General features: G+C 55.8%; 1 protein-coding gene across 1 annotated transcript in view; it reads left to right on the top strand.

Moving 5' to 3' along the window:
• The window catches only part of H3F3B (H3 histone, family 3B (H3.3B)), a 2,327-nt gene extending 1,164 nt beyond the window's left edge, over positions 1–1,163 (top strand). The window contains exons 2-4 of the mRNA XM_004693503.2: positions 1–139; positions 224–377; positions 453–1,163. Of these exons, the coding sequence (XP_004693560.1) occupies positions 12–139; positions 224–377; positions 453–581 (411 nt within the window). The 5' untranslated portion in view covers positions 1–11 and the 3' untranslated portion in view covers positions 582–1,163. The remainder of the gene's footprint in view (positions 140–223; positions 378–452) is intronic.
• Positions 1,164–10,332: the final 9,169 nt, after the last annotated feature.

The raw sequence follows: 10,332 nt of genomic DNA, 5'->3' as shown, positions 1-10,332 counted from the left end.
GGTAAGAGAAAATGGCCCGAACTAAGCAGACTGCGCGCAAGTCGACGGGGGGGAAGGCGCCCCGCAAACAGCTGGCCACGAAGGCGGCCCGGAAAAGCGCCCCCTCTACCGGCGGGGTGAAAAAGCCTCACCGCTACAGGTAGGCCGGGCGGGGGAACAATGACGGGGCGGCGGGCCGCGCCCGGAGCGCCCGCGCCGCCAGTGACCGCGTCCTTGCGCGCAGGCCGGGCACCGTGGCGCTGCGGGAGATCCGTCGCTACCAGAAGTCGACCGAGCTCCTGATCCGGAAGCTGCCGTTCCAGAGGCTGGTGCGCGAGATCGCCCAGGACTTCAAGACCGACCTGAGGTTCCAGAGCGCTGCCATCGGCGCGCTCCAGGTGAGGCCGCGGCCGGGCGCGGGCGGGGCGGGGGCGGCGCCTCCCGCAGCCGCCTGACGGAGGCTCTTGTCGCAGGAGGCGAGCGAGGCTTACCTGGTGGGTCTGTTCGAGGACACCAACCTGTGCGCCATCCACGCCAAGAGAGTCACCATCATGCCCAAAGACATCCAGCTGGCTCGCCGGATACGGGGCGAGAGAGCTTAAGTGACGGCGGTTTTTATGGTGTTTTGTAGTAAATTCTGTACAATACTTTGGTTTAATTTGTGACTTTTTTTGTAAGAAATTGTTTATAATATGTTGCATTTGTACTTACGTCATTCCATCTTTCACTCAGGATGAATGCGAAAAGTGACTGTTCACAGACCTCAGTGGTGTGAGCACTTGCTCAGGAGCGACAAGTTGCTAATATGCAGAAGGGATGGGATGGGTGATACTTTTTGCTTCTCATGATGCATGTTTCTGTATGTTAATGACTTGTTGGGTAGCTATTAAGGTACTAGAATTGAGAAATGTGTACAGGGTCCTTTTGCAATAAAACTGGTTATGACTTGATCCAAGTGTTTAACAATTGGGGCTGTTAAGTCTGACCATACATCACTGTGATAGAATGTGGGCTTTTTCAAGGGTGAAGAGACGAGTCTTAACCACAGTGTAACTTACAGTTTCCTAAAAAAAAAAAGAAAAAAAAGTAAACCTGGCAGCTATAGAATACACTATGTGCATTTATAATAGCTATTTTATATATTGTAGTGTCGACATTTTTAAATTAAATGTTTTACATTCACATGTGGTGGGGAGTCTGTCATTAAGGTGTGTGTAATTAGAGTCCAGTTGGTTTTCTCCTCACTGGACTGCGCTTGTTTTCATAGTGACGCTCTGCACATCGTAGACCTTGCATAAGTCCCCATTCTACCACGTTACTGACCTAGCTGGGCCGCAGACACGACGGGGCGGGCTTGTTTCTAAGGGCTCTAGAATACTACAGTTAATTCACACCAGCATCGTCTGTTACTAATACTCTACGCTAGTGGAACGCAGCTTTTCTGTGTGTTGTGGTCGCGCTCAAGCTACTAGGAGTGATGCAGAAGTGCTCTCCCTGCCGCTTTTGTATTCTGATAACCTCAGCGATCTCGCGTGGGGGCGGTGCCCAGGGCCAGCGAGTGCACCCCCCGGGGGCTGGAGTTGGCTTAGGTTCCCTCTGGCACACATGGCCGGGAGAAGCGCTGGCGATGGCCTTCCCAGTGGTTCTAGAATTGATCCTTCTGAAGCGTTTAGGTCAATTATGTATGTTGACTAAATTTACAAATAAAGTTGTTTATCCAACTAAGTGTCAAAAACCTAAATTGAATGTACAGAGCTTTGGTTACTTACGTTATCTAGGTTCTTTGTATCCTGGTTAACTTAATCACGTTTTGCTTGGCAAAGAAACCTTATATTTACAAGAATAATTGTAGAAAGCATGTAAACAGTTATGCTCTATATAATGCTGATTGCCATACCTGCAGTGTGAGCTTGGAAGTGTATTAGTATCCACCCCCATATTTTCAAGGAATAAAATACTTTTATTCAAGGTGCAACACAGACAAGGAAAATAAATTTATTTAACACCCAGGGGCTCAGGTGAGATGGGGCACCTGTGAATGTGCAGGTGGAACAGGCTGCTTGGGAACGAGGCAGTAGTCGTGCTGCCCTCGAAGTCACCCTTGGCTGGAGGCTGGGTACAGCCCTAGAGGCCGGATGTGGCCGCCAGAGGCAGGCATGTGTGTATTTGAAGGCAGACAGACTAGAAATGATCAGGGTTTAAGAGGAGGGAAGGTAGTGTCGGGAATGGGCTGCTTTGGTCATTTATGGGTAGAAGTGCTGGGGCAGGCCAGTGGTGCAGGGGGTGAGAGGATTCACCAGAGACAGGAGCAGAGCAGGCGGACTGATGGGAACACTGCTGAGGGGAGCAGCAGGGGGAGGTTGGCTGCATGGGGGTCACTCCCTGGCCAGAGCTCGAACCTCATAGTGCTGAGATTTAAGCCCCTCACACCACTAGCAAGGCTCCAAGAATCTGGGTAACAAGTGGGTCCAGTAAAATTTAATAGTTTCTAGAAGGTCATGGGAACCTGGTCTAGCCCTTGGTAGTCGGAACCCTTGCCGTGTTCCCGAGGGGCGTTGCTGTTACTTTGAGATGCCTGCACCCTGGGGCTCCTGCGGTGTCTGAACTCACGCTGGCAATACCAAGCTGAGGCGATGAGCTAGCTGTGAGTGCTACCTGTGGTAACCAAAGGTGGGCAACAATTTGACCCCACCTGCTCTAATACGTGATGGGGAAGGTCTTTGATTTTACCAGGCAGCTGGAGCCTCAGTACAGCCGGCACTTCCACACTGGTGAGAGCACTTAACCCAGAAGGCAGAGATATGCTGTTTCTAGGAAGCTGCCCACACAAGGTGCCCTGGTATAGGTGAGGGAACAGTCTGTGACCACAGGGAGAAAGAAGTTGGAGCTGATGGAGACATCCTGTGCTCGTGAGAAGACAAAAATAAAGCTCTGGAAATGACGAGACTTTGTTAATGGTCTTCATTTAAATGATGATCTCACAAAACTTCCTGTGGGGAAATATCCAGAAAAGCCTGGCCTGACGCTGGGGTGTGGGGTGGGAGCACATTACCTAACGGCGACCTGTGCCAGTTTGCCCAGGACTGCCAGTTTCGGGCCACGGGCCCGGAGCGTTGGCTGAGCACTGTTCTTCCCTGCCCCAGCCAGGCGGCACACCCGCCTGCTGAGGTGAGTCTGAAGTGCCAGAGTCCTTGACCAGCTTCTCAGAGGCACAGAAGCAAGCCCTGCCCTCCCTGCCACCTCTTGCCCTGGGGTCTGCAGCCTGAGGCCGGGAAGGTGGCTCTAGGGCCTCGAGTGTGAAACTGCGGCCCAGACCCCGGGACCCGCCAGCGGCTCTGCCGCCGCCCTCACCCGCTGTGTCCCGGCCGCTCCCTGGCTAGGCAGTTCCGCTTGATGAGCCGCGTGTGTCTGTGATTCTGGGTCTACCCCAGGACTGGTACGTAGGACTAGGTAATTTACATCTAGGAGACAAATGACATCCTATTTACAAGATGGAAGGGGACTTGCAAGAAGATGAGGGGAGCAAACACTTCAAACCCAGCTGCTTTTCTGAACTCTGATCTTAAAAGATTCAGGGTCCCAGTCTCACACAGGCCAGGAGAAGGGAGACCAGACTGAGACTGAGAGGCCAGCTAGGACCGTCCCATGTCCCTGGCCAGGCCTGCACCTGCACTCTCACTTCCTTACGTTCCCCAGCTTTCCCCACCGTGACTCTACAGGGGTGGGGGGGCGCCCCCTTAACCGGCTCCTCACCATCACCGTTTCTTGTGCTACGGGCATTACTGAGCGCCAATGCAGCTGACGGGACGTGGCCCCTGGGCCCCATCACCTTCCAATGGGGCCGCAGAGGGTGGACACAGCCTGGCCAGCTGTCCACCACTAGATTGGCAGGAATAGCAGGCTTGCCCCGGAGCGCCTGCCTGGTTTGGAAGTAGCCACCCAGGGCCGGGACCAGCTGCAGGCCCCCGCCAGCCCACGGGAAGGCTGAGCAGTGGGGTTTCAGCGTACCTGCCTGCAGCTGCGTTCTCCCTGGGCGCCGTGTGCCCTACTGGGCATGGTGCCCTCACCCCACCCTGGGTCTCCGGCCCCATCTCCCCCATCCCTTGGGGTGGGAGCACTTCAAAGTCATCCCATGGAAGGAATCACAGCTCACTGCCCTCAGCCCCACCGGGCACTCATCCAAGCTGTCTGCACCTCCCTGGGCCCCAGCATCGCCCCCCCTCGCCTCCCCTCAGCGGTGGGCATGCCAGGCCCGCATTCCTCTCTGCCGCCAGCCTGGACCTCTCTGGCACTTAAGCACACACAGCTAGCTGGCCCGACAGTTACTCTCGCCAGGGCAAGGGGGCAAGAGGGAGGGTGAGCCAGGCCTGCCCAGGTGCCTGGCCCAAATCCTGACATACAAGCAGTGCTGTGGGCCAGGCCAGAACCTTAGGGCAGCTTCCCTGTTCTGTGCCAGGAGGCTCTGCTGGGAGGCAGGGCCACAGGTGCCCTCCTCCCTCCCTCCAGGGGAGGCAGCTGCCAGGTCTGCTGAGGATGCTCTCCTCCACAGCCACTAGCAGTGAGGGATCCCACAGACCCCGCCAACTCCAGAGAGTCCTGGGACCTGTCCTCTGTGATGTGGCCCCTGGGGTCCCCACCTGAGCACAGCGCCTGCCGGGGGGCCGGGGCCTCATCAGGTGCACCCAGGAGAGACACTTCCTAGCCCCGTGCCCAGCAGAGAACCTTCAGCCCCCATCCTCTTCTCCCAGCCAGGGAAGCAGGCGGCGGGAACCGCAGCCAGGTCACTGCTCCGAGAGGGGCTATGACACGTGACCTAGGAGGGGACACAGAGAGCACAATGGGTCCGTCAGTCAGTCTTCCCTCCAGCAGCTGCCACCAGCCCTTTTTTTATTAAAGTTGCATTTATTTATGCATACAAGAACTGGGGTGCCGGCCAGAGTTGTGAGGGTGAGAGGAGTCCCCAGAGACAGTGGGGAGCAGAACAGGCAGACTGAAATCCACTGCTGAGGGGAGCAGCAGGGACACAGGAGGGATCTGCTGTGTCCTGGGGTCCCTCCCTGGCTGGGGATGGAACTCGCGCTGCGGTGGCTGCCGAGAGCTTCACAGTGCTGTGCTGTAACCCGCTGCGCCTCCAGGGCGGGCCACTGCCATCTCCCTTAAGGCACTACAGTGCGGGGCCACTCTGGGCAGGGGCTACAGGCCGGGGCAGGCAGCCTTTTGCTGAGGGGCGTATGGGAGGTGCTTTTCCGTGCAGGCGATACCAGGGCTCCATTCCCTCAGCCCCCCCCCACTGTTGGTCGTAGGGCTCCGAGACCTTTCCCAGGAGCTTGTCACTGCTAGCACTGAGCCAAGAAGGTCACAGAAGGGGCAGGGTGGGGCTGGGGCCAGTGTCCAGGCCTCACAGGCCCAAGGGTCCTGTACCTGTCTGTAGGCCAAATCGCCGCACTTAGGCCGGTCTCAGAGCTTCCGCTCCCCCCACCTCATGGCCTGGAGCTAGGCCAGCTGCTGTGCCCGGCACAAGGAGCAGGAGGGGACAGCGGAGGCTCCGAGCCGCCAGCTGCCTCTCGCAGGTCTGGACGTGCTCCCTGGCCAGCAGCAGCGTGCTCATCAGCTCAGACAGCAGGAACCTGAGGGGCGGGACGGGGCACCGAGTAAGGGCAAGGCCTGCTGCTGGCCCGTCTCGGCAGGGCACCGAGCCCCGGGAGAGGGGCTCGCGGCGCTCCGGAGGCCGGGGCCGGGCTGCCGCCTCTGGAGCAGTGCCTGGCGCTGGGCACAGGGCGAATGGCCCTGGTCGTCCACAGCACGGCTGGCCGGGTCTGCCCGACACAGGTGGCAAAGAAGCTGACCAGTTCCCAAGAGCTTTGGGTGCAGGCCTGGCTGCCCAGCAGGGCGTTGGGGAAGGGGGCTGCCGCGGCCTGGAAGGCAGAGGCCCCCCAGTGCCTGCAGGGGCTGAGCTTCAGGTCAGAGCCCTTCAGCCAGAGAGCGGCTCAGGTCAGGGTCTCAGGGGTCAGGCTGAGAGAAGGGGCTCGGCCATCAGAGGCCAGTTTCAAGGTTCGGCTCTCACCCGGGTGAGTTTCTTTACCCACCCGTGTAAGGGTGGAGCCAAATGAGCTTTCAAATGACCCCACAGAGGTCTCCCTGGTGCCCCAACAGGTCAAAGCGCTGCACTGCGAAGCTGCCGCAGCCCCTGGAAGCCCCTGTAGCACGAGTTCGATCCCCGGCCAGGGGAGTGGCCCACAGGGTGCAGCAGGCCTCTCCTGTCTCCGTGTTGCTTCCTCAGCAGTGGACTTCATTGATTGGCCTGTTCTGCTCCCTGCTCTGTCTCTGTGAATCCTCTCACCGCCCCTGCAGACCGCTGGTCTATACCCCAGTTCTGTATGCGGGGGGGTAGGAGGGGATCTTAAAAAGGAATGACTCAACAGAACAGACACAGCGGGTAAAGCAGCGCATGAGCCCCAAAGCAGGGTGCCACAGCCCAGCCACAGAGAAACACTACGTGCTGCGGTGGCGGGGAGGTGGGGACAGGGGCATGCCAGGGAAATCAGCCAGAAGGGAGACAAGTTCCGGATGGTGTCACCTGTGGTCACGGTGGGCTTAGGTCAGCAACAAACCCTAGAAATCTGAAAATCTGACTGCCCCACTGAGGTCCCCAGGGGGCGGGGAGGAGAGAGCGGGAAAGCAGGGAGGAGCACCCTGGGCTGTGGGCCGTGGGAGTGTGATGTGAGACAGTACCTGAAGGGGGCGCTCGGACACCTTGAAATCACGGGCAGCGAGGTAAATCAGTTACCTCAATGGCTACAATAAAACGCAGTTATATTTCAGAAATATTATACCCTTCCTGTGGCGCAAGGGGGGAAGTCTCAGCACTGTGATGCTGCCATGCGAGTTCAATCCCCGGCCAGGGATTGACCCACAGGGCGCAGCAGGCCTCTCCTGTCTCCCACAGCACAAGTGGGTTTCAGTCAGTCTGCCTGTCCTGCTCCCCACTCTGTCTCTGGTGAGTCCTCTCACCCCCCGCACCTCTGGCCTGTACCCCAGTTCTTGTATTTATAAATATAATTAATCTTTGAAAAAAAAACAAGTGTCAGACTGACACTTAAAAAGAAATAATATTATATGCTGTTATCATTACGATGTCAGAAGAGCCCAACGGGAGCAAGTTAGGAGGGAGTTTACCCCCTGGGAACACCAACACCGAGCTGAGAGCATGCTCAGAGGCCACGTCCGTGGATGTCAGCTTGAGAGAGCCAAGCTGTGACAGCGTCAGGAGTCCAGGGCTTAAATACAGCCCCGCCCCGGACAGAGACCGAGTGGGGCCAGACGGCCCAGGGCTGGGACACGAGGCGGGCCCCAGAGCCCAGGAGCCTGTCTGAGCTGCCTGTCCAGGACCAAGCGTCTTGGTGGCCGTTAGGCCTGTCTGGGCCACTGGCCACCCTGCTGAATGGGGTGTCCCTGTGGGGCCACGACTGGAAATTCTATCATGACACACCAGCCTACAAGACACATGGCTGAGCTGGCACAGTGAGTTTTTTAGCAAGCAGAGTAGAAGACAGACCTTGGGGTGCAGGGTCTCTATTAAGGTGCCACCCCCCTTCCTGTGACATGTGGCCAGGAAATGGAAGGAAGGATCAAAGGTCAAGGCCAATTTCCTCTAAACAAATTTCATGTGACATGATACCTGAGGTTCAGGATTTAAAAGCAAAGTAAACATGGCTCCCAAATGAAATCAATGTTCCAGAGTCCATCTTGAACAAATGGCAGAACTTTCTGGTAGAACAAGTCAAGTTTCTCCAAGAACAACTGGAACAATATAGAGGATGGAGCGGGGGCGGGCTGGGGGCACTGGGTGTGTTTTCACTCAAAATCAGACAATGACATAGAAGGCAAAGGTGTGGGCTGCAGGGGTTAGGGTTCCTCACTGCCCTCTCAGAAAATCTGGGCTCCCCCACTAAGTGTTTATCTGTCAGAGGGGGCCTGATTGACTCTACCCCCAGCCAGTGTGTGAGGGCCTGAGGCTTTCACCTTTTATCTGTCTGGCCAACTGCACGCAGGAAGAGCCCAAGAACAGCTGTTGAACTGATGGATAACTGATGGAACAGCAAACATTTATTCTGTGCTCACTAAGCATCAGGAGCTGCTCTGGGCGCTCCAAGAAGATAATCTTCTTGGATAATCTTCCTCTGACAACAGTGTGGGGAGGAATCCCTAGTCTCAAGATACAGATGGGAAACTGAGGCTCAGGGTGGAGCTAGTCACCTGCCTGCAGTCACACCACCACGGGAGGCATCCGGGACAGAGATTTGGGCTCTGGAAGGGTGCACTGGTAGAGGGCTGGGCAGGGGATCCTTAGAGAAGGGGACTAGAATGCCAGGCTGGGAGCTGAACTCCCTTGCCACTAGCCCCTCCCATCCCCACCCCCGCATTGTTTTGTTTTGCTTCTTCCAAAGAGGTAAGATGGATGGAGAGAATGTCTGAAGAAATTTCAATTGCTTTTATTCCCAGTGCTTTAAATAACAGAGCAGAAAAGGGCTTCCCTGGTGGCACGAGGGGTTAAGCACAGTTCTATGAAGCTGTCTGCAGCCACTGCAGCACAAGTTCGATCCTCAGCCAGGGAGGTGACCCACATGGCTCAGAGGACTGCTCCTGTCTTGCCTGCTGCCCTTAGCAGCATATTTCAGTAGATCTGTCTGTTCTGCTCCCCACTCTGTCTCTGGTGAATCCTTTCATTTCATCCCTACACCTCTGGTACCCCAGTTCTTGTATGCATAAATAAATATTTTTTAAAAAAACAGCTTTCTCCCTGGTGGCACAGCAGGTTAAAGCACAGCACTGAGAAGCTAAAGCCACTTTAACACGAGTTCGATCCCCACGCCAGAGGTGACCCACAGGGTGCAGCAGACCTCTCCTGACCCACCCGCTGCTCCCCTCAGCAGTGTACTTCGTCGATCTGCCTTCTCTGTCTCTGGTGAAGCCTCTCACCTCCCCTGCACCTCTGGTCTGTACCTGAGTTCTGTATGAATAAATAACCTTAAAAAAAAAAAAAGCTTTATTGAGATGTAATATACATCCCATCCAATTTGCCTAATTCCATGACTTCAATTTAGTCACAGATGTGGCCGCCATCACCATGGCCGATCTTAGCCTGTTTTCTTCACTTCAGAGAGTCCCCAGTGCCCTTGGCTAGCACCCACCCCTCCTGCCAGCCTCGCTAATCTACGTTCTGTCTCCACAGATTGGCCTATTTTTTGTAGAGAAGGGGTCACGGCTGCGATGCCCTGAGTGTTTTCGGGGCTCATCCTGTTATTTTCATGACTGTATAATATTCCACGACGAGGGTTCACCACATTTTGTGTGTTGCTTTCACCCTTTGGGCTATTTCCACCTTTTGACAGCTGCAGACTGTGCTGCTGTGTATGTTAATGTGTTTAGGTGTGAAGCCCTGTGATGACTCCATGTCTCACATTTTGTGGGTCTGCTGAACGGCTTCACATTCCCGCCATCAGTATGTGAGGGTTCCCATTTACGGCGCAGCGAGAGGGCACCCCAGAACTCCCAAACTCCCTGTCCATTCTAAGTAGGTTCTGCCATCCACTGCAGCAAGACAAAACATGCTCCCGTGTCTAAGACCTTCAACAGGAGGAACTTGAGCACAGGCAGTGTGCGACACAGAGAAGACAGTGCAGTTCCCGATCCAGCACCTGAAGTCACCTTTCTCCTTGCGGGTGAATGCCCAGCCAAACAGGTGGCCCAAAGCAGGCCCACTGAGGCACAGAGCCTCTCACACGGCTAAGGCACTCCCGGTGGGGCCACAGGAAAGGGTAGAAGAGGCCCAGCCCATCTGGGACAAAAGGAGCCAGACCAAAATCAAGATAAAGGCTGCCGTTGTCACCCTCCCGATGTCGAGGTCTCTCGCCCGCATCTGTTTCCAGTGTCTCCCTTGTCCCAAGTCCAAGCCCAAGAAGTCAGCACAGCTCCGCGCACGTCTCCCTGCTCCCCGTGCCTCCTCCAGGCCCTCTCCGGCACCTCATCCTCTTCCTTCCTCCCCCAGCCTCCTCCCCAGCTTCTCCTCCCTGCTCAGCACCCCTTTCCTTGGGGGGGCAGGGAACCCGGAAGCTCCCCTTTTCCTGGGGACCCCGTCACAGTTTCACGCTGTCCTCACCAGCACTTGTTATTAAGTCTTCTTTACTTTAACCGACCTGCGGCCTGTCTTAGCTCACCAAGGTTTAGGTTTGCGTTCCCTGAATGACCATTGCTATTGGCCTTTTTCATGGGCTTATTGGCCATTGGTCCTTCTCTGGAAGGACGTTTAAATCTATATCCATTAAAAAAAAGATTTATTTATTTATGCATACA

Source organism: Condylura cristata, unplaced genomic scaffold (assembly GCF_000260355.1).
Source record: "Condylura cristata isolate star-nosed mole 26May11 unplaced genomic scaffold, ConCri1.0 scaffold00038, whole genome shotgun sequence".
In the NCBI taxonomy this organism is placed as follows: Eukaryota; Metazoa; Chordata; class Mammalia; order Eulipotyphla; family Talpidae; genus Condylura; species Condylura cristata.
The sequence above is the reverse complement of the archived record's forward strand: the minus strand, read 5'-3'. Positions and strand labels throughout refer to the sequence as shown.